A 25,158-nucleotide genomic window follows, 5' to 3' on the forward strand; every position below is an offset into this window, starting at 1 on the left:
CGTGGCTCATAAGAATTCAAACATAAGCTACTTACACTTCGACAGCGATGTTTTTGCGTCAGAGTTGAACGCAACGATGGTTTACAAAATAAAATGAAATTTAATGTTTGAGAAAATCTCGTCTGGTCAGGTAGCATATTGCTGGTAGCAGGTTGCTGTTAAAAAAGATGTTAAGGTAAATTTATTTCTTGCGGAAGTTTGATCGCCAATGGTATCATTATCCTGATAGCGCCGCTATCATTGGCTCCGTTATAGTGCTCTATATCTCCGTCAAAGCAGTTAGTTAAACGGAACTGTAACATAACTCCGTAAACAACGATTATTGGCGGTAATGACGCTGATCTCTTTCCTAATAATCGCTGGTAAGCGGTCTACGTCCAGTCGCGCATTGATGACAGCCAGTACGCACAAGTTCTTCAGTGTCGGCATTAAGTCCAAGACATGCATGTCCGTCCGCAGCTCTTCCGTCCTGCCGTCTGTCAGGTTGGCTAGCGGACCCCATCCACAAAAGACAAACACCCTTCCGCCAATGATCGAGCAGCCATGTGAGAACCTGGCAGACGGGCATGTGCCAGATGGTTTCAATTCGCTCCAGCACGACTCTTCAGGGTTGTACTTGAGAACGTCGTTAAAGTAGCCTTTAAACACTGGGTTCCATCCTCCAAAGATGTAGAGCTCACCGTTGTACACAAAGGCTGAATGGCCTTGGCGACCTATGAAGGGAGCCCCTTCTACCTTTGGGCGCACCCACGTCATGGTGGTCGTTTCCAGGTAGTACAGGGTGCCGTCGCAGAAAAAGCTACGGGGCAGGAAGGGATGTCTTACGCTGCCTCCCCAAATGTACATACGGGTACCGATGGCAGACGCCGTGTGGAAGCAGCGCTGAGCCGGGGTCTGCGCACTGATGGGAACGCGATGCCACTTCATTGTCTCCAGGTCAAGGAACCATGCAGGATGCGAAGAACTACCGCTCAAAATGGCAGCAAAGATGTACATTCGGTGACCTAACACGCAGGCCGAATGGCTGCAGATTCCCGTCGGAACTTCGCCAGACACCTTCGGACGACTCCATGTCATGGTGAGGGTGTCGAAACAATAAAGTATGTTCTCTGTAATCCCCCTGCGCCAGCCGCCCCACAAGTAGGCGCAGTGGCCGTAGCCTACAATTGTGTGGCGACAGATACCAACTGGCTCGCCGTTGAGCAGCGCCTGCGTCTGCACCATATCCCACCGGTAAGAGGTGGGGTCGAAGATGTACACGTTAACGAGGTTACTTGACGTGCGAGCTCTGTCCGTGCTGTGAAAGTCGAAAGAGTAGATCTTGCCATGGATGGAGACAGCTGTGCCGTCGACGAGTTTTGGAACACCATTCAAGCGCGACGTCCACATCTTGCAGAGGCTGTCAATTTTCTCACGAAAAAGAATGGGATCTATTTAAGTGCGGCAACACTTCCTTCGATCTCTCGACTAACATGCCACATCGAACCACCGCGATTCAGTTGCGTATACCCGCTGAGAAAAAGCGGGAAAAGGACTCTTCGTCTTTTTTTGGGGACTGATATTTGTATAAACATAGTGGATTCTGCCGTAACAATTTCCCTTCTCTGCGCGCAAGGCTAGATTTCTGTAATATTCACATTAGCTTTATTCCAATCATTCAATAATGGTTAACAGAAGGAAAATACCGTTTGATAATATTTATTCTGCGGAGAATGAAAAGCACGGTGCAAGATGCACACTGTCAGAAGGCAGGAAAAAAAAAAAGAGGAAGTCGTGAAAGGTATATCCTTGTCTCCATGCGGTATCGTTTATTAAGTGGCATAACGCTGTGAATATTGTGTTACGGGGCGTTCCCGAGAGACAGGAGTGTCACTTCAAAGTCGAGAACACCTCCTGAACACCAGTGCACACCAGCACAACAGCTTCAGCGCCGTCGTCTTTCGATAAGCCATCCGTAAGACCGCTCACGCTACTTTAGGTCTCATTCGTCGCATAGCTATGCGCTCTGGCGGCGCGCGTGCTCACACGGCCCGCCAGCTTGTTCGCTCTGTCCTCCAGCCACGTATAATATACCAGGCACAGTTTCAACGTCTCACCCGCAGACAGTGGGACTCCCTTGAGGCCATCAATCGTGAGGCTATGCGTGCAATAACATATCTTCCCCGCCTAACACCCATACCAATACTTCAGGAGCATGCCCAGGTAAATACGCTCACTGAACTCGTTGATCAGCGGATGGCAAACAGAGCTCGCAAACAGTCTTTACAACTACATCATTTAGAGACACTACCTCCATGGTCGTACTGCCAGCTCACGAAAAATCGCCCCACTGCTTCCCCGTCGGCATCATCCACACATCTGCCTAAAGGGTGCATATTATATACCGATGCATCACATACTATTCAGATATGTGGCGCAAATAAACACAAACACAGGAGAAGGAACACAGCACACGCGCACACATATCTGAATACGATGATGCACCAACTTGCCCCTCAAGCCGTTATTTTGGCATCACATACTGCAGAGCGAGGAGTTACTTCTGTGTATAGTCACTCTCATCCGCATCTCAACACTCACGTGGCATATACCGCGGATACGTGCACCCCTCTGGCACTGGAACTTCAAGCAATTTACAATGCCATACATTCCCTTCCACAAGTTCCTACATTCAATGCAGTTCATCTTTACACAGACTCTCTCACTGCCCTTAAACAGCTTAAGGCCGTTCGACGCACATTCCAAATAACACAGTCCATACATTTGCTATGTTCAAAGTACCCATGTCCTATTCGCATACACTGGATTCGCGGCCATGCTCGCGATCCACATAATATACAAGCAGATGCTATGACGCATATAAACACATCAGGCGATCCACCACCTTCCCCTCTTCCCCCAGATTCGTTAATAAATAATAATAATAAATTGGTTCACAGGAAGGGAAAGGCGCAGTAACTGTCACACTTGCTCTGTGGACACCCGAACCGCGCCGTAAGGGAAGGGAGGAAGGTGGGAATGAAAGTGGAAAGAGAGAAAGAGGAGCCGTAGTGGAGGGCTACGGAGTAATTTCGACCACCTGGGGATCTTTAACGTGCGCTGACATCGCACAGCACACGGACGCCACTTCGTGTGCTTGTCCCACGTTTCCGATTCGCAAGTTCTGCGCCAGCGAACACGCGCTCATTCCTCCGTGTTCGCACCCTCTCCCCCGTAGGCTTACTCGGCAGGAGGAGGTGACAGTGCGCAGGATCCGGGCAAGGGCGGCTCTGACCCCATCTGTTCGACATCGATGGCGGGAAAAAGATCTACCAGTGACTGACAGGTGCCCTCACTGTGAGACTCCACCTGACGTCTGCGATGTGCGTCACTTGTTGTGGACGTGTCCATCAACGACGCACATTAGGCAACGGATAATCATGAAGGTGGGCCTGCGGTGGAATCGCGATAGTGATTATGAGAAATGGACAATGGACAATCGCTATACTGCCAACCTTCTCGAATACATGAGCACAACTGGACTTCACTCCTTCTTTTAACTTTCTATCTCCTGCATCCCACTCCCCCTTTCTCAACTTATGCCTTGTGGCAAACTCTTCGAAAAAAAAAAACATCCTTTTGTCGTGCTCCGCTATCTGCTTACATACCCTTAACACTAACCCACCCCCAGAAGGCACGCCCCCCCCCCATATATATATATATATATATATATATATATATATATATATATATATATATATATATATATATATATATATATATATATATATATATATATATATATATATATATATATGTATATATATATCAGAAAGAGCTGGTGACAACTGATTGATAAATCTAAAATGAATCACCAAGAGTTTCAAAACATAACGCTGGATTTATTTCGACGTTTCCGCCGCGGTCCGGTCTTTTTCAAACATGTACTTCATTCTTTAAAAAGACCGGACCCCGGTCGAAACGTCGAAATAAATTTACCGTTATGTTTTTAAACTCTTGGTGATTCATTTTACACACACACACACACACACACACACACACACACACACACACACACACACACACACACACACACACACACACACACACACACACACACACACACACACACACACACACACACACACACACACACACACACACACACACACACACACACACACACACACACACACACACACACACACACACACACACAAATATATATATATATATATATATATATATATATATATATATATATATATATATATATATATATATATATATATATATATATATATATGAAGGAAAGAAGCCAACAGTCGGCGACGCCAAGGAAAGCATTGGGGATTATGTTTTAAGTCTTTTTTTTTAATTTTTACTTGGATAATCAAAGAAATGAGTAATGCAATCTGCTTAGGGGAAAGATAATTAAACACAAAGTAGAAGAAAAAACAACGTGCCGATGGTGGGGACAGAACCCACGACCTCCGAATATCGCGTCCGGTGCTTTTCCAACTGAGCTACATCGGCCGCTGTCCCCCCTGCTACTTTCTCGGGTATTAATGTTGCCTGTATACGAACCTTGAGAGTGTTCACCAGCGCCGCCCTCAACCATAGCGGCGGACGTGGAACGTCCTGTGTTACATATATATATATATATATATATATATATATATATATATATATCGCCAAAGTTTTGGACCCCCTTCATGGATCACTGCCTTGTCGTGGCGGAGGGGCTTGCGAAACTCGATGAAGTCGTGAGCTCTGCTGTGTAGGGCCACCCAAGATAGACAGGTCACGGCAGAGAGTTCTGACAAAATGTGATTCACTGGAGAAAGTAATGGCAACCCACTCCAGTATTTCCTGCCAAGAAAACCCTATGACCAGTCACAATACCATTATCGATATGGCGCCGGAAGATGAGCCCCCCAGGTTGGAAGGCGTCCCACATGTTACTGGGGATGAACAAAGGGCGATTCCTAGTAGCTCCAGGACGAATGAAGCGGCTGGGCTAAAGCCAAAAGGACGCTCAGTTGTGGATGTGTCGGGAAGCGACCGGAAAGTCCGATGTTGCAAGGAGATATATCACATAGCAACATGGAATGTAAGATCTATGACGCAAGGTAAACTGGACATCGTGAAGCGAGAAATGGACAGATTGAACATTGATATCTTGCGTATCAGCGAGCTCAAGTGGACCGGAATGGGAGAATTTAACTCCGGCGACCATTATGTCTTTTATTGTGGGCACGAACCCAAGAGAAGGAATGGGGTCGCTCTCATAGTAAACAGAAGAATGGGCAAAGCAGTGCTAGGGTACAACCCTAAAAACGACCGAATGATTTCACTTCGGATCCAAGGTCACCCTTTCAACATAACAGTTATCCAAGTCTATGCACCGACCACTGCTGCTGAAGAAGCCGACGTTGAGAGATTTTATGCGGACCTACAATGCCTTTTAGACCCCACCCCATCATCAGACGTCGTTTTTCTCATAGGAGACTGGAATGCTAAGGTCGGGAGTGAAGAAATATCCAGAATTACAGGCAAGTTCGGTCTTGGTGAGCCAAATGAAGCTGGGCAGAGGCTAGTAGAGTTCTGTCAAGAAAACAACCTGACCATAGCGAATACTCATTTTCAACAGCACAAGAGGCGCCTGTACACATGGATTTCACCGGACGGTCTGTACAGGAATCAGATCGATTATATTGACGCATATAGAAGACGACGCAAAAGATGACATCTGAGACGACAAGCTCGAGCCTGGAAGTGAAAGAAGCTTGAACGCAAGACTTGTTCTGGTCGACCATTCAAACCATCTATCGCTAGGTTCTCCTTGGTGTTCTACCGAGACGTGACAATATTATTTGCCGGCAGAGATGGAGAAGCGCTATACAAGCAGTAAAAACAAGGCCTGGGGCCGATTGTGGCACCGATCATCATCTTCTTGTTGCCAAAATTAAGCTTCGATTGAGGAAAACGCAGAAAACTAGAAGGCCTTTCAGGTATGATCTGGATCAGATTCCATTAGAATATGCTGTGGAAGTGAGGAATCGATTTCAAGAATTAGATCTAGAAGACAAAGAGCCCGAAGAGATGTGGACTGATGTTCGTGATATAATACAAGAAGTTGCTACTAAGGTAGTTCCAAAGCAAAAGAAATGCAAAAAAGCAAACTGGTTATCTGAAGAGGCTTTGCAAATAGCTGAGGAAAGGAGGATGGCAAAAGGTATGGGGGAAAGAGAAAGATACTAGGTTCTCAATGCGGATTTTCAGAAAATAGCAAGGAGAGATAAGAATGCCTTCCTGAACATACAGGGTCAAGCAGTTGAGGACAACAGCCAATTAAGGAACACGAAGAGCTCTGTATAAGACAATCAAAGATATCAAAGGAAGCTTCTGTGCTAAGCTGGGCGTGATAAAGGACAAACGAGGCAAGGACCTCACTGAAGCCTCAGAGATAAAGAAGAGGGGATAGGAATACACAGAAGAACTGTACAAGAAGGACCCGGATGTGCAAACCCAACATAGGACGGTTGTGATTACTGATCTCGAGCCGGGCATCCTGAAGAGTGAAGTTGAATGGGCCTTAGCCAGCCTTGCTAAGAACAAAGCTAGCGGAATTGATGGTATTCCAGCTGAGTTGCTTCAAAACCTCAACCACGACGCTGTTAACACACTGCATACATTATGTCAAAAGATTTGGACAACCCTGCAGTGGCCACAGGAATGGAGGAGGTCAGTTTACATCCCCATTCCAAAGAAAGGCAGTGCCAAAGATTGTTCCAACTACCGCACGATCGCGCTTATTTCGCATGCTAGCAAGGTGATGTTAAAAATCCTGCAAGGTAGGCTGCAGCAGTATGTGGATCGGGAGCTTCCGGACGTGCGAGCTGGGTTTCGCAAGGGCAGAGGAACTAGAGACCAAATTGCCAACCTTCGCTGGATCATGGAAAAAGCAAGAGAGTTCCAGAAACCCATTTACTTCTGCTTTATTGATTATGCGAAAGCGTTTGACTGCGTAGATCACAGCAGATTGTGGCAAGCTCTCCAAGAGATGGGAGTTCCAATTCACTTCATCTGTCTCCTCAGGAACCTTTATGAAGGGCAAGAGGCCACAGTCAGAACTGGGCATGGTCTTACTGATTGGTTTCCGATTGAGAAAGGGGTGAGGCAAGGCTGCATACTGTCGCCCTGCCTATTTAACCTATATGCAGAGTGCATCATGAGAAAGGCCGGTCTGGACGAGTCTTCAGCTGGAGTGAAGATTGCTGGAAAACGTATCAACAACCTTAGATATGCGGATGATACCACTTTAATGGCAGAGAGTGAAGTGGAACTCAAGAGACTTCTGATGCGCGTACAAGAAGAGAGTGAGAAGTTCGGGCTTAAACTGAACATTAAAAAGACGAAGATCATGGCGTCTTGCCCTATCAAGTCCTGGAGCATCAATGGACAAGAAGTGGAAGCTGTGACAGATTTTCTGTTCTTGGGCGCCAAGATTACCTCGGAAGGAGACTGCAGCCATGAAATTAGGAGACGCCTGCTTCTGGGAAAGAGAGCAATGGTTAGCCTTGACCGCCTAGTAAAGAGCAGAGACATTAGTCTGCCAACCAAGATCCGTCTAACCCGTGCTATGGTCTTTCCAGTTGTGATGTATGGATGCGAGAGTTGGACTGTGAAAAAGGCTGACCGCCGAAGAATTGACGCGTTTGAATTGTGGTGCTGGCGAAGACTCTTAAGAGTTCCTTGGACAGCCAGAAGATCAAATCAGTCGATATTGTCGACCATAAACCCCGACTGCTCATTGGAGGGTCAAATTCTAAAGTTAAAGCTCAGCTACTTTGGTCATCTGATGAGAACAGAGGAGTCGCTGGAGAAAGATTTGATGTTGGGAAAGGTTGAGGGTCGCCGGAGAAGGGGTAGGCAGCGAACGCGATGGTTAGATGGCATTCTCGAGGCATTGCAGATGAAGCTATGTGATGTTAAGAAGATAGTGAGAGACCGGAAAGCGTGGCGTGACATGGTCCATAGGGTCACGAAGAGTCGGACACGACTGAACGCCTGAACTGAACTGAAAGTTTTGGACATATTGAAGATCGACGTTCTCTCCCGTAAATATTTTGTTGCTTATTGCGAAAATTTTTTTCGACGTTCTAAAGCTATTTTTTGTGCGATGATCTAGTCAAGATGATGCACGCATTCTGCATATAAATGAACGATCGTTTGTATAAATAAATAAATGCATCAAAAGACGGAAATTGAGTACTTCTTTGAGAGAGAACATATTTTTTTTCTCTATAGCGATTGCTTTGTTAGGAAAGCTAGGAAAATACTATCCTGTGCTTCCAGCTCTATCGTCATCCCTTATTGCAGTTGAGACTCTGCCATCTGAACCCTCCGTGGTGCCACCAGGTTACGCCACGTAATGAGTTTTTGAGGAGTAAAATTACTTTTCTGTGATTATTGATTCTTGACAATGCGGTTTATCAGTGACAGTGTTTATGATTTTGCAATTATTATACTGCACAACCATCTGTGGTGTCCTTGCTGCAAGTGACGAATCGCCACACGATGTGTTCGTATGTGTTCGTGCAATATTAGCCTACGACTGGTGAGAACAGCGGTACAGGGCCCCAGTTCTCAGCAGAAGTCAGCTAATATTGCTCCGCGGTAACTTACCGATCTCTGCCACGTACGCTTACCGTTTCGTGCTTGATAGCGTGCTACTGTGAACATGTTACCATGTACGCGCACTGTGCGGGTATGCTGAGGCCAGTGTCGTAAGGAGGAAAAGTTACCAAGTCTTCGTATAAATGAAGGTATGGAAGGTGAGCAGCCATGTGCTAGAAACGAGCAGTATAAAGTCGCAAACGAAGTGCAGGAGAGAGAGAAAACTCGCCAGGAAAAAAGACAACGAAGTTAACACAATCATCAAACATGAATTTATGCACTCAGAACCTTACATGGTGCGACGGAATCGATTGATGAGGTGTAAAGAACTGTTCCCGAATACACGAATATAGTAGTTTGTGCGCTCACGAATACGGGGTAGTTTCGGGTAAAAACCAGAAAGCAAAACTTGTGAGTGATGATTCATTAGTGATTCTTTGAAACAGTGGGGATAGTGAGGACGCCACAATGATATAAAGGCGTTGTATCGTTTTCTTCTGACCACATGCATGATATGCGTCAGGCGGAATTCCCGACATGGGGCCTTTTATGAAGACGTTGTATACAACTAGGCGATGAAAACATGTTTGAGCCGTCTCATCAACAGTAAGTGCTGACATGTATGTCTGCACTGTGCTGTAACATATCGCCATATACGTTGTAAAACATTCTTTTGGCGCTTGCGTTCATTGATGGTGAACGCTGCTAGTTTAGAATAGTGATAAAACTCTCTCGGTCGTGTCGACTCCTCGCGTGAATTCAGATTCTACTCCAGTAATAATTTAGGGATAAAGCGGATTTGGCCATTCCATCTTTGAACCCGCACCAAATATTTAATAGCTCCTGATCACATGTCCATACCGTTGGTATCATCTCCTCGTCTGCGTTTAAAATAGCTAACGCTTTTATGAATTACAGTTTGGTACCTGAAAGTGAATAACTGCTTGGGGCGCAGAAGCTCGCTTGGCAATTATTTAACAGTAATATTCTTACGAATTGTTCGTAGGTTTCATTATAATGAGCCAAGACGGGTGAGGGGCCGCTTTTCACAGTGCTACTTACGCGGCATTTTGCATCACCTGTGCATTATTGTGAGACTTTGACTACTCCTGATGGTCAGTTAGCTGTGGCAGTGCGTAAAATCCAAGCTTACGAGCTACGTTAAAATTTTGGTACATAACAATATTTTATTATGATTGTTATACTTCTTTGCATTTTTTTCAACTAAAAAAATTATCATTCTGAACTGCTTGTAGATTTGATTAATCACGATCGCCATAATTCGTCCCTTAGAGACAATGCTTTGTGCTCGCCTCGACAATTTCTTCCCTTAACCATGTTTCCAAAACCAACATTGCGAACCAAACCATGACCTTAAATAACCCACTAATGGGACACTCACCGGGTCATATAACGGTCAAATGATATTCTGCTTTGCAAATTTTCGCACTAATTGAACGTTTGTCCTAGAATGTGCAAGAATAACCACACTAATTGCGACACTGCAGTGTGATGATATCGGCATCTATGTTTGACGCATACAAAGTGCCGGCAGTGACATCGTGAGATTGAAAGTCGTCATCTACAAATTGAACATAATTTCTCTACAGATCACAGTAAGTTCTAAAATATGTGAGGGTAAAAACACTTGGTGAAGGGCACATTCTTGTGAGGAAGGCAGGGTGCTTCGCACCGGCGTATTGCTACAGGTTGAGGTTGTGCGTTGAGGACACGTGTAATATATTAACACCAGAAATGCTGGCACATATTAATGTCACAACTCTTCTGGATTCCGTGATAAGAAGGAAAAATACGAACAACTCTATGTGCTGTGAGGCAAAAAGTTCTAGGCGTTGCGAGGAAAGGAGGCGAGAACATATATATCACGTGCCACATGCTCTACGTCACTTCTGTGCTGCCGCCATTACCGAGCTCAACAGGTAGCCAGTTTAAACACAACGAGCGAGGTATAAAACACACTACAAGGTTGTATGGAATGTCCAGAGACTTGTACACACATTTTCAGAGGCGAAATTCTATTTTATCTTATAAACATGATGATTAACCATTTGATATTGCGCAATATTTGGCGCACAAATAATAGGCTCGCACAGCGTGCTTAACAGATAACGTCTCTTGTGGTTGGTTGTATAAACTTCTTGCGTATAAAACCACAATTTTTTTGACAGTTTCAATGCGCAACAGACCCATCTGGTCTTAAATTGTCAAGTAGGAAGCAATAACGAGGTAGTTACTTACTGCATGAATACTTGTTTGGGGGCTTCCTTACCGAGGCCACATTGGATAAATCTAGAATGAGCCAAGCCTAAATTTCGGCCTCGGCATAAATAGTAACGATTACCAAACTGATTTTTTCGAAATGAGATACACACTTTGTTTACGTATTGCTCTGTTAACCCTCAGCGCACAGAAAACTAACGGATAGCAGTGAGTGACTTAAACATTCTATATTATTGCGGTTCAGGTGATGTAAATCCGCCTGTAATGAATGTTTGCAAAAACAACGCTATGAAGATGATTGAATGTTCTGGCATTCATAAATGGACTTTACGTAGTATAGCCATACACCCGGCCATGATTACGTAGACAGTTTTGCACCTTTGTTCATACAACGCATAATGCCTCTTGTTTTCTAATGCATATGTGAAGCCGAGAGCGTCGCCATTTTTTCCATTTCGCTTGCTATAGTAACGTCATAAGGATTCGTCGTATCTATTTGTGCTACAAACGTAAAACGTACGCTGCTGAGTTGATTTCTGCCATCGCGCTGCCACGGAATACTGGCACCTGAAGTATCCTCGTGGAGGGAATGTGCGTGGCTGAGCTAAACCAAGCCATGACGGGAGTAGCGCATTCTCCTCTAAGCATTTAGCACTATTTGCTCTATTCAGCCCCTCTGATGCTTCTATGCACTCGTTAGTAACGCAGGATAGATAGGCACATTGAGTAGAATACTCATTGGTGGGTGTGACAGGAATTTCTGTATGTTTAGACATGATAAATGCATGTGCAGTAACTATGGTACTGTACAGACACCGTGACACCCCTATATCTTACAGGATGGATATAAGTGCGTGTATGAAAGTCGGGCTTTAGTTTAAATAACAAAACTCTCCGAACATTACCTGTGAATTTTTTTGTACATTTCTTTGTTTGAAAGACAGCATCCTTACTTGCTCCTACATAATATAAACTGCGTATCCTGTGGCTTAACTGAAGTAACACGAGATTCTCTTCATAAGAACGGACAATGAAAAGTTCTCCGGCCTGTAAACCAAATATTAAGTCTAAGAAAGCTACATGGCACCAAAAAGTAGATATGAAACTTTCTCTATCTGGCTTAACTGGGTTCAGGGAAGCAATGTTTTATTACGTGTGGAGGCCGTCGCTAGTAATATAGCGCCATTAAGATAATGCAGCTTTGAGCATTGTGACCCTAAATAAAGTAGCATCAGGTGAAGGCGGGGAGCAGTGATGACTGTGTGAGGACTGGAAATAAAACTCTGGGTTAAAAATGTCGCAGTCACTTTCCTAAGTTAGTTCCTAGAGCTATATACTTAGAATATCTAAACAAATCGCAAGGTGTGAATGTGCCGAAGCTCCTTTTACAGCCTATGCTGTACTTAATCACTGAGATTCTGTGGGTCACGTCTGGATTAATGAGTATGCATGTATATCACATTGTTCAATATCTCATCTCGAATACTTTAAAGCAGAACTCTTGTTTGGGCTAGACGGTACATACATGATTGACAAGGAATAGGGTGCAATGGACGAGGACAAAAGAACCACACCAAAGACCATGTGCTTTGTGTGCCTCCTTCGCCCCCGCTCTTCGAGTCTTATTCTTCGTGAACTCTCTGTGATTCTCCAATACACTTTGCTGCGACATCACTAAATGGACTTCACAACATTAAGCTCTCAATTTACTTTGTGCTAGTTTCTAAGCTTATTCTCTTATTAAAGAGAAATTGTTTATTTGAGTTGCATTTCTTGGTGCATGGCGGCTGGCAATAATGTTTAATGGTTCTGGTTTGACTACTATTCATTTGCTATCAGTTCATTTTAAATAATTCTATTTCAATAAGGTAGAAGTTTCGAGCGACAAGGAAGATTGTTTACGGCCCTGCCTTTATCCGCATATCATTATAACGAAACATTGCGGCATATTCTCTAAAGTATAGGTTTTGTTTTTGTCTCAGTGAAGCAGACACAAAATGTTTATCGCTTACGTAATATACAATATACTAGCCAAAGCAAAGGAGCATAAATGTCTAGATGAACATGACTGTAACTGTATGCTAAACCAGTTAATTCCTTCATCGCTTGCAACGCCACCATAGTTCCTTCAATAAAAAACTCAGTTGGTTGTACGATACACGCAAAAACAGCTAAGGCGAGCATTGCGTAGTGCTCAAACATTATACATATACGAGACCAACTAAATCAGTGAGCACCAGCCCATGATGTACGTTTGTTATATTCTCGGAGTGGCAGCTTCACTTCGGTTGAATTGATGACTATCATATAACGCATAAAAGGGATTGATGTCAACGTTACAAGTCGTGCGCTTTGTCATCGCCGAACCGCCATGCCCTCTAGAACACACATTTTCTGGTACCATGCAAAACGAAAGACACTGTTTGATTTGTTTGGTTCAAAGACGAGGAGGTCTGCTGACTCTGCACTGACACCACTGTTACAAATGACGCATCGATCATCCCTGGTAACGATACACAGCGACCGGCAAGCACATCCGATGTTTACGCAGTGGCAAAAACAAACATGTCCGCAAAGCGGGAAAAAAAGTACATCTTCCCTGTCTATCACGCACGTCACTTTCCTCGACTTGCAGCACATGCTGGCGGTGCGGTCTTACGGTTCCCTGTCCAAGTCCGACGCTTTCTTTCCGAGTGTTAACACATTCTCACCATCACAAAAACGTTTCTCGGCGGCTCTGTTGGCAAAACTTCGCAGCGAACTGCTTGCTATTAACTTGCAGGATGTTTTTAGGCAATGAACGCCAGACGTACGCAGTATGACACCTCTTTTCACAGCACATGCGTCCATTGGCACCTTAACATTTCTTAGTAAAACGAAGCAGCTTTGTAAGAGCCAGAGCTGGTGTCAGCGAAGCAACGATCGAATTCGTAATGCTATTCCCATTATGAGTTACTGACTACCGTATTGTATATGCTGCAAAGTACGTTACCGGCAATAGCATAGACCGGCAAGTTGGAAACAATAAATAAAAGGGTTTGCATACAAACACCTTCCATAATCATGCCTCCTTTAAGTAGGCGTTTAAGAATTTGCAGCGTCATGGATCCTAGCGCAAATTGAGGATGCTGTCAAGAAACGCTTTGCGCAATAATAGGCAGTTTAATTTTGAATTGACGACTGAACAGAATTGGAGGGGGAGGGGGGTGAAGAACTGTGAACTCACATAGTCAGAAAGGGCCTGCTACATTTAACCGTAGCCTGTTAGTGGCCTTCAGCAGAGATGACGCATTAAAAGGAAATCGGACTCGACATCTCAGTTCATACTTCACGTGACGTTCGACTCAAAAATATCATGTCAAGATGAAGCACCCTAAAAAGGCAAATTTTACACAGGTGTCGTCCTGTGCACAAACTTTCTGATTAATTGCAAAACGCCGACTTAATTGAATTTTGTATGAATGACAACAATTTACTAATGATAGCGTTAGAGCAAATACACCTGCCCGTTTTTATCGCCAGGATTTTTCGCCTTACATCGTTCATAGCTGTCGTAACCAACATCTGATACTGCATGATTGCTACGACTCGTTTTAACGGTCTAGATACCCTTGAATTATTAGAATAAATAAAGTAGTGTTTATTTTGTCGCTTTCACTGTTAGAATTCTTTGTATAATTTCTCCCTTTATTCTAAGGTATCAGCAATTTTTCTGCCCAGTTAAATGTAGCCAAGGGATATTATTTTCTCTTACGACTATGTGCACCTGCGAACAGTTATGCGAATCTTGGATAAGACTGCAGCTTAAATGTGCTCTGGCTTTCACAGAGCTGAACGTTTTTACTGAGATGAAGTATTACCTAAACCAACCGCCTGCCTACTACCTACTCCAGCACAGAGAAGTGCTTACCTAGAATAAATAAATGCGTTTAAAAAACAGATTTTGTTGTCATGACGGCGTCTACTCAATGCCTTGAGACATTCGTGGCAACAAATAATATTTATGATTTAGTTATAGCCACGCATAAGGTTTAAGGAGAAGACAACGGGTTGTAAAACGGTTGCGACAAATTAGGTCTCCCACATGATGCGTTAAGACTCATGAGTACTGTCAATAGTTCAAACGATATTTTTTCGAAGACGTTAAAAACAGTGGCGCCTGGATCCATATTGCGGTTTCACAAGCCGGTTCTCAGATATATCCCTAGCCGAGCATTTTCTGCTTATCATTGATGTGAGATGCGTTAAGACTCATGAGTACTGTCAATAGTTCAAACGATATTTTTTCGAAGACGTTAAAAACAGTGGCGCCTGGATCCATATTGCGGTTTCACAAGCCGGTTCTCAGATATATCCCTAGCCGAGCATTTTCTGCTTATCATTGATGTGAGATTGTGCGAGTTCCTGGTGAGTGCAAAGAGGACGGAATGCCCCCTTGCTCATATAAACACTGTTAACATGGGGCGTTCTGAGCAAATATTGATGGCATGCCTTTGTATTCGTAGAGGTAACCGATCATTTCCAGGCGAGTTCAGCGTCTGACTGCCAGCACTACGAGACGAATGAATTGAAAATAAGCCGAAAGACCAATTCACTACTGCAGCAGGATAACATCTCTGCTCTGGATTAGGAAGCGAGCAAGCGGTTAACAGTGAGAGACATCTTTTGTGCGTGCGCGTCGCTCCAACACGACACAGTGTGCAACAATTCAGCAATCAGCGTGATGAGAGTCGAGCGCCTTCTGTCTCGTGAACGGATGGCGCTTCATTGTCGCCGACTTGGTCGCCGTCAGGACGGAACCTCTGGCCACGTCGGTTTGACTTTGGCGCGGACTCGTCGAAGCACTCGTCGACGTTCGACGTAGCGAATGTGCGTCCGACTTTCGCGGCGTGGACGTTCGGGACTTCCGCGGCGACGTGTCCGACTCGGTGGAACAATAGCTGTCACCCGATCCCACCTCGCCCCTGGATAGTTTCCTGCTCGAAGCACCCGAAGACCTGCTGCCTTTCCTACTTCCGCCGGCGACACCACCGCTGGTTGTCGCGCCAGTAGGGGAGACGTCGCGACGGTGCTTTTTCGTCTTCACTTTGAGCGTAACTGAACCTTCAGGAAGGTAGACGTCCATGGCCATCGAGCCGTGAGAGGAGGTAGACTGAGCCGGGTGGCTGTCCCCGAGAGCGGTGGGAGCTTCCAGCACGGGGGGCGAGGCGCAGTCGACGGACACAACCTTGCGATAGTCGTGCGGAGACACGTTGAATGGCCGCGGTCTCAGCAGCTGCGGATTAGCAGGCGGCTTCAGGAAACACTCGCGTTCAGCCTCCTCGCGTTTCTTGAGCGGCGAAGTCGGCGCGGCCGCTTCGCGGAAAGTAGGCGAGCCCCCGGCCACGCCAAGCCCGACGACGTTAGGGTCGGACTGGCACCGATGCAGCCTGTCTCGCGGACTGCCCGTAGCCGACCCTTCGGCTCCGGCACCTCCTCCCGACGGCGCGGCCCCTACGCCGCCAGGACAGGGCAGCCGACCAGACTCGAAGCTGCTCTGGAGGTTCTTGCTGAAGCTGATGAGTGCGCTGGTGACGGCCGATCGGTCCGCCTCCGTCACGGTGGAGTCGTGGCGGGTACCAGGCAAGAAACGCTCCCAGGATACGTCACTCACGCTGGTGCCTTGGCAGCTGATTTCAGGTCGAGGGGCCACGTACGACCTGCGACATGAAATCGCGTCATGATGCGTGGGTTAGACTACAGATGTGGGTTATCACAGAAAAGCCATCCTGCACTCAATAATGATTATTTAACTGCGATGAGCCTCAGTCACTCAGCCTTGCCGGCAGGATTGTGCTAGTCTGTAATTGCAGAAAAGTTTACGCCATAGCGCTCAGTCTGCCATTAAACTGAAAACCAGGCGACGTTGTATAATTGCTGCCAGCGAAAAGCAGCGTGCATGCCTCTGACAGGCATATGGCCCGGCAGTGGTTGGTCGTTGGGTCGCGTGCCGTCACAAGCCAGCCTGACACTTTACAGAGGGTAAGATTCCAACCAGGTACCTGATCCAGATTCAGACAAGCTACCGCTAGGCCATGCAGGTACAGTCGTGAGCAAAAGTGGTATACAACACTCGGCTGGTGACAGAGCTCAGGAAAACTGCGTCGAAATGCCATCTAGTGAGAGCGTAAGGGACAGCGACATCGGCACTCGCATGTGGACAAAATGAGGCACTGCCACTATTGTCTCGAGCATGGATAGCTGTTGCTATATAAAAATGACATGCAGTTTTCTTGAGCTCCGCCACCGGCTGAGTGTTGTATACCACTGTTGCTCACGACTGTACGTTCGTACGGCTTTCAGTTCAGTTCAGTCGTTCAGTCGTGTCCGACTCTTCGTGACCCTATGGACCATGTCACGCCACGCTTTCCGGTCTCTCACTATCTTCCTAACATCACATAACTTCATCTGCAGTGCCTCGAGGATGCCATCTAACCATCGCGTTCGCTGCCTACCCCTTCTCCGGCGACCCTCAACCTTTCCCAACATCAAATCTTTCTCCAGCGACTCCTCTCTTCTCATCAGATGACCAAAGTAGCTGAGCTTTAACTCTAGAATTTGACCCTCCAATGAGCAGTCAGGGTTTATGGTCGACAATACCGACTGATTTGATCTTCTGGCAGTCCAAGGAACTCTCAAGAGTCTACGCCAGCACCACAATTCAAACGCGTCAATTCTTCGGCGGTCAGCCTTTTTCACAGTCCAACTCTCGCATCCATACATCACAACTGGAAAGACCATAGCACGAGTTATACGGATCTTACGGCTTAGTTAAGCTTTTATCCATGGCGCGTTCTCCTTCTTGTAATGTGATAGATTACTACTGTATGCTCATGAGTAAGTGATATATAATAGAGTAAATTAGAAGACTAATGATAAAGCAGTCACAAAGGGCTTATAGGAAGCTTGCACGAACGCTGTGCATTTTGGGTAGGCCGCCATATCCCCGCACTATGCAGCAGACGACGGTGCAGCTGCATGTAGCAGCGTATATATACTGCGTGGAGACCGAGTGAGCAGTTTTGACAGTCGATCGAGCTATCACGAGGTCACTTTGTTGGTGTAATACGTGCGCGTAAAATGGTTGCAACTTCCTTAAGATCATATGCCGCAACACTGGGCCCGAAAGATCGCGAGCGGTATGAAGAGAAGATAAAACAGTGCGGCGTGGACCTTTTCACGCTAGGCGCGCGGACGACTGTGTCATGAATATGAACGTGTGGCCGTCCACCGACATCGCGGATATCCATGAATTTCTTGTTTTAAGGACAAGTTTCATAACTTGGCAGCAGCTGAAAGCCAGGAAAGCTCTTGAAGCGACGTACCGTGTGGCTGGGTGCGCGAGCCGGGCTTCGAAGCGGTCACAGCCGGAACAGTGATTCTCAAAACACAGGTAAGCGTTTGAAATGACATTCTGGGGAGATAAAATTTTGGTGCGATGCTAATTTTGTTGTGATCTCTGCCCAGGTCAACCACTCGCAAAGCTTAAGCAAGCCTCCACAGTGGGAGTAAGTATTCTTGCCGCAAGACTCACGCCTGCGAAAATGTAAACAAATTGACCAGTGTGACGTACGGGCTGCCGTACATCAATAATAGTTTACGTACCTGACACTAAATTACGTGCACACACTTGGTACTTGTCTGGAGTGAATGGCATGTTGATGCATGCAAGCCATTCTCGCCGGCGATGTTCTGAGAGCTCCTTGGTCGCATTATTGCAAGCGTACCTTTGGTATTTTGAAAACTCCGTAGTCTTCTCGTCCGGACTTCAGCTTTAGTCTGTATTCGGCTGTTACAGCCCACGACCGCGCAGTAAATCATCGTTTCGGCACTGTTTGTGCAGCCCGCTCCACGGTTGCACTGTACAGAAAAATGATGGTCTACCCAAGAATACCCAGAATGTTTCGGCATTCGTGCAAGCTACCTATACGCGAACGAGGATCCGCAAAGGGAACCGCAGACGGGAGCCATTAGAGAGCTTTAGTGCAGAGCGATCCGCGATCCGTTACCGCGCTGCCGCCGCACGTTCCACTGCGCATGGCCAGGTCGTCTTGACGGCGCTAGATGAAGCCACACGCTGGACGTTGGCACACAGAGCTGTCGCATCGGGACCAATAAGAGGGTATTATACTCACCGGCCGCGCGCGGTAGCGGGTCACACTGACGGATTGCGAATCATGGTACGCTAAAATTCTCTGCTAGGGAGTTTTAGAATAGGGGGACCCTATCGGTCAGGAGAATAGGGTAATAGCAGGGCGCAAATGCGCGTGCACAGTGATTTCCGTACTCCTCGCCCATTCATCGCAATGCTCTGCGCCAGCGCATTGACGCTACGCATTTACTACATCCTCTTAACCGATAGGGTCCCTCTATTCTAAAACTGCCTAATAACATTGTTCGCCATGTCTTTAAATGCGGAGCTTATTTCCAAAACTTCCGCATCGCCGCAAAAATTTGTTTTATGTGACCGACGGCACTTTAGCTGTCGAATGAGCGAAGAAAAAAAGCAAACATCTGAAGTCGAACAAAAAGTTGGTCTTGCTTTTGGTTTACAGGACGATTAGGCCCCTTTGGAATAGTGCTAAACCTCATTAGCACGCTGCTGAGCGAAATTGAATGGAAAGCTCTAGTATACGATTTTCGTGAAAACGGATTTAAGAGAAATTACATCAACGTGTCACCACCTCCATATACTTAGGGAGCACGCTATTATAGCGTTGCGAATATTTTAAATGCCCTATACGTCGCAGACATCTCCTGTTGCCATTAAAATATATCTCTCTCTCCTATACGTCGCATGTAGGCACAAAGTCTTATTTGACGGTTGTAGATACCCCTATTTATTGTTCAAGGTAATATTTATTGGCCTTTTTATAGCATAGAAATATAATTTCCGCGTTTAATAAAAGCATGCATGTAAAAAAAAAAAGCGTGAGGACTCCGACGCCGTATATTTACAAAATAGTTAAGTGTACATTCCTCTAGCAAGTATACTTTCCTTCAAATTAGTTGAAATGCGTTCTAATTATGATAAAAATTAGTCTGTGAATATTGTTAAATACAAGAGGGCGATTAAGCTCTAAACTTGTTTCCGTTAAACTCTGAGCAGTTGCAAATAAGCTGGAGCATCTGTTAGGCTTTAGTAGTGCCACGAATAGCTCTAAATTAAAGCTTACTCTTTCTCCTCTTGTTGTTGTTGTTTACAAAATACCACATGGCACGTACCCACAAAAGGGGAGCAACTAGTCCGAAAAAAAAAAAAACAGATAGCGTCACCGGGTTGGCGCAGTGGTTAGGGTGCTCGACTATTGTGGCCAATGATGCGGGATCGAATCCTGGCCTCGGCGGCCGCTTTTCGGTGGAGACAAAAAGCAAGGCGCCCGTGTGCTGTGCGATTTCAGTGCACGTTAAAGAACCCCAGGTGGTCGAAATTTCCGCAGTCCTCCACTACGGCGTCTCTCATAGCCTGAGTTGCTTTGGGACGTTAAATTTCACAAACCAAACCAAAAAACGAACAAGAGTCATCTTGTCAAAATCTGACTAGCGCATTGATACTTCCCTGGGGCCCTTTTTCATTTTCCTTAGTTTTCAATTTCACATGTACAGCTACTGGTGAAAAGTGCAGTGGCAGCCGTAGTAACAACTTGCTCGGCTGAAACGAAGGATTTCACATGCACTAGTACCCAATGCTGCTGCTGAAAGTCGCAAACGTAAAAAAGCGCTATTATGCCTAAAACTTTCTGTGCATGTGCACTACGATCCCGTCATGTAATCACGCAAAACCCACGTTAATGGAAACTCATCTTGGAAAGCAAAACAGCGCACTTCAAAACACAGACACAGAAAGGGAACGACAACACAGCGCTGCGTTGCCGTTCCCTTTCTGTGTCTGTGTTTTGAAGTCCGCTGTTTTGCCCTCCAAGATGATTTACCAACTAGCCCGTTCCTTCACCCTTGCAAATGGGAACTCTTCGTGTATGTAAATATGTGCGTACACTGTCACCCTTAGTCATTAAGCATTTACCGATAGGCTACGAAGGACTGCATCTTTTGAAGTACGCAAATCTTGTGTCAATCACATTCATTTTCACTGCGCATAGCTATATGGAGTTTTATTGCTTTCTGCATTTGGCTTTCTGCACCACTGAGAGAGTCCTATCTAACTTGGCAGATTTCTTTGCTAGAATAAAAGTTCGCACCTGCTCCTCTTGAACCAGGCAGAGACGAGCTTTGCGGACGAGGACGAAGTGTCACGCGCCTCGAAGGTCATGACGCAGGTGGCGACGATGATGAAGCCCCCGAGACCCATGACCAGGGGCCCGAGGTAGGTGAGGCTGTCCAGGTGGCGGTCGCGGTGCTCATTCTTGACGCGCACGGTGCTGTTGCCTCGCCGCTCCTCGACGGTGGACAAGTGGTCCGAGTAGAAGCCCACGGTGGCCATCGAGGCGCCTATCACGATGAGCACCAGGCCCGTGGTCATGGCCTTGCACGCGGCCCACAGACACTGGTCGCTCACCTGCACAAGGTGCCCACTCTACACAGGTCTTCACAATGCTTCCGGTCATTCTACCGAAGAGTGTGCATTACGTTCAGACTTTATTATGCGTCTAGTCGGAAAACATCGAGATAATCCTAACCACGATGTTACGCCATTTACTTTAAGACAGGTTGTATATGAATGGGTTGGTACATAGCTGTATATAGAGTGGCGTCAGAACAAGGATAGACACAAACAAATTAAAGACCTATTAGTACGCTTACGTCATCAACACCTGTATTGCCGCATCTGCTCGAAGCACAAGACGTGATTCTGCGCATGCCAATAGGGAATTATTTACACGATTCTGTTCTCTTTTTCTTATGAATGGAACTACATCGGCCAAACTGGACGTTGTATCAATGACGATTTCATAGTGACAATGCAATTTTTTGTCTGTCATTTTGTCTATTCTTGTGCTGGCACCACGCTAAGACAGCGAGAACTGGGCCCAGTTGGTTGTACATGCGGCTTTTTGGAACGCTGACTCTTCACGAAACAGACTCTAGCCATTTACTACTACACTGTGTTCCTATTCAATGCAACAGGGAGAAATTCTGCATTGGTAGGGTAACGGTGCAACAGCCGCTAAGATTTCCGGTTTTTATAGGATATTCTTACGCGAAGTCAAAACTTTGTTATTTTTCTTGCGTATAGCTTTATTGGGCATAAGGCCATATGATGGCGCCATCTCTCAGTTTCCGTTACCTGCATTACACTAGAAGGGTATCTTGTGTGTGCCTGTCATTCGTTGCAAATTGTCTAACGCCGTTGAAGTTTTATCCTGGCGTTCGAGATTAAGCATCAGCAATGATATTTAACAATTAGGGATGCCTGTTAGCGTTTAGCTTGACATTATCTGCACTGCACACTGTGGGAGCCACGCAATCCCGCACGCAAAGCAGCGGCGACAGTAGTGCCGCTGGATGAGCCCACCTTTCCGCGGCCAGCCGCCTCTCCTGCCCAGAGGAAAGCCGGTTCCCGCTGTCGGACGTCGCTCATGCCGAGGTCGGCCTCGTCATGACACCGCTGCAAAGCGCGATCCCTGCACCAGAAAGAAGAGGTGGAGGTGGAATGCAATATGTGCGAATTTTAAGCATAAAAAGGAAAGAGCAAAATTGTGCACCTATGCGAACCTTCGAGTACCTTCGTATAATTCGAGAACCTTTTCGAGCATTTTTTGACACCGGTACTCGAGTTGGATGCCGATGTCTGGGCACATATTAAGCGAAAAGCAGGAGTGCTTGCTGGCATTACCGAGCGAAGACAAAAAAAGATGAATTACATCATACTTATGATTAACACAGAGAGTCGAATACCTACGTTGCATCCAGGCCCATCCGCGACTGAGCCACTTCAGACAACCTTAATAGAGTTGATCCCGGATATGTCAAACTAGATATACCGAGTTATTGCTTATGTCTAAATGCACAAATATCCCCTTGAAAGTCTTATGCAAAAGTATGTGAGAGGTGTTCGCGATTATCGAACTCTCGTTTCGCAGAACATTCGATATATCGAACTGCGCGTCGTGCCCTTGCAAGAAGCGCTTCTCCCTCTGGCACCCCCTCGATCACTTTCCCTCATTAAGCCGGGTCAGCTGCGCAGGCTTGGACACCTGTTGGCAACGCTAACGATATAAAACCACTTGACGAGGTGAGCGCCGAGTCCTATTGAAAGTGCCCCTAGATCTGAGAGTTTGTTTTCACCACTACTATGCTGCCATGCAGAGAAATCGAAACTTGATTCACGTGTGAGGTGAAGGCAGGCTCGCTGAGCGAACCATATAGGCGGCTGTCACGTGTCCTGCGTCGCCGTTGAACAAAACGGAGAAATCAAGTGTACTCTGTATGAAGTTCATTATATCGTTCACAGTGGCACCTATAACAAATTTAAACCTCTCTTGATCAGCGGCGACAGTTCCCAAAGCGTCATCCGCAGCAGCTTTGATGTCAACCCTAACCACAACGGTGCCTGTGATACGCGACGCGAAGTGTGAGGCGCGAGCAGCGCGAGCCCCGACGCTCCGTTCTGTCCCTATGAGTACCTGGAGCGCGCACGCGCGATCACGGTGGAGCATATGGAGGCGTGTTTAGAAAATGTTTATTTACGTAAATACAATTGATCGGCCACACAACCCATCAACATTCACACTAGATATTCGCACGAACGTACGGGGTACGAGGAATACGCCCAGTGCGGCCCTCATTTCGACGCCTGGTGAGAGGCCGCTCGGCCAGCCTGTGCTTATACGTGCGACTCGTGGCGGTGGACTGCTAGTATGACGACGCCAGCATGTCACTCTATGAATTGCGCCGTTAGCGTGGGTACATGATACGTATCCACGCTTCAGGGCCATAGTGGAGCTTCTTTGATGTTATGTTCTATATATGGAATTATCGATATATCGGACTGTTTAGCGACCCCCTTCGGTTTCGATATATCCGGGACCGACTGTAGGCCATTCTTTTATAGCTACTTGCCACTGGCCGACCTTCATATGGCGCAAGTTTTCCTGACTTTCGTGTCAAAATTGTGATGCAATCGTTCATTGTATAGCGTACAGGTGGCGTCATTTGATTTTTAGCTGCATATAATATACGTATGGTCGGCAATGGTCGGCAATGTGAAGGCTAGGGCGCGACAGAGATTGAACGACATATGTACATTCGTGAGCAAAAGTGGTATACAACGCTCAGCCGCTGACAGAGCTCGAGAAAACTGCATTCCAACTTTGTCCAGTAACAGCTATCTAAGATCGAGACAACACTGGCGGTGCTCTATTTTATCCACACAAATTTGTTGATGTCGCTGTCCATTACACTCTCGCTAGATGGCATTTCGATGTAGTTTTCCCGAGCTCTGTCACTGCCTGAGTGTTGTATACCACTTTTGCTCACGACTTACCTCGAATTTCATGTTTTTAGACCAAGGTTTCAGCTAACCTCCCAGACGGCGCGTGAAGTATGGCAATCCACATACAGTATGCAGGGACACACACATCGAATACAGTCTCAAAAGAGACCCCGCCGGGGTGGCGCAGTGGTTACGGCGCTCGACTACTGTTCGACGCGGGATCGAATCCCGGCCACGGCAGCCGCTTTTCGATGGAGGCGAAAAGCAAGGCGCCCGTGTGCTGTGCGATGTCAGTGCACACGTTAAAGAACACCAGGTGATCGAAATTTCCGGAGCCCTCCACTACGGCGTCTCTCATAGCCTGAGTCGCTTTGGGAGGTTAAAACTCACAAACCAAACCAAACCCAACAGTTCCAAAAGGACACAAGAAAGAAGTTTAATACATCCCTAAAAACTCGCTCGAAGGCACGTCCCGTGTACTTCGCTTCTTGTGTTTCTGTGTCTTTCGCTGGTTCAATATGTTACAATGAATTTTGTTCGGAGGAATATAATGTTTTTGCACTCATAAATAAGCAGTCTAAAAAATGCATATGCCGAATTGTTTCCTCCTCACCATATTCCTCCAGAAGGCCAGGGCCAGGAGTGGAGGCTGTACCTACTATCTATGATGCAACCTGCACAATAATCGTACTTGCAAGAGCGCTCGCTGAAAGGAAACAGAAATTCAGGCACGTATTGCATTGCTCCAAGAAATAATGAAATCTGGTTATTAATTTTATTTCTGTTCTGCTACGGAGTACCATTTCTTGACTACTCCAGGTTTT

At 46.2% G+C, this 25,158-nt stretch overlaps 2 protein-coding genes across 2 annotated transcripts; both read right to left on the reverse strand.

Annotated features, from left to right (window-relative positions):
- Positions 1–279: 279 nt before the first annotated feature.
- LOC146178186 (kelch domain-containing protein 3-like) lies at positions 280–1,389 on the reverse strand. The gene has a single exon (XM_084579646.1). It carries the CDS (start codon positions 1,387–1,389, stop codon positions 280–282), a length of 1,110 nt encoding a protein of 369 aa, XP_084435772.1.
- Positions 1,390–12,269: 10,880 nt separating this feature from the next.
- Positions 12,270–22,520, reverse strand: LOC146178187 (uncharacterized). Its single transcript, XM_084578006.1, has 3 exons — positions 22,415–22,520; positions 21,141–21,457; positions 12,270–16,601 (listed from the first exon to the last, which is right to left on the reverse strand). The coding sequence occupies exons 1-3, from the start codon at positions 22,478–22,480 to the stop codon at positions 15,611–15,613; spliced, it is 1,374 nt and encodes a 457-aa protein (XP_084434132.1). The 5' UTR covers positions 22,481–22,520; the 3' UTR covers positions 12,270–15,610.
- Between the last annotated feature and the right edge of the window lie 2,638 nt (positions 22,521–25,158).

Source organism: Amblyomma maculatum, chromosome 9 (assembly GCF_055883805.1).
Source record: "Amblyomma maculatum isolate TAMU_Amacu chromosome 9, ASM5588380v1, whole genome shotgun sequence".
In the NCBI taxonomy this organism is placed as follows: Eukaryota; Metazoa; Arthropoda; class Arachnida; order Ixodida; family Ixodidae; genus Amblyomma; species Amblyomma maculatum.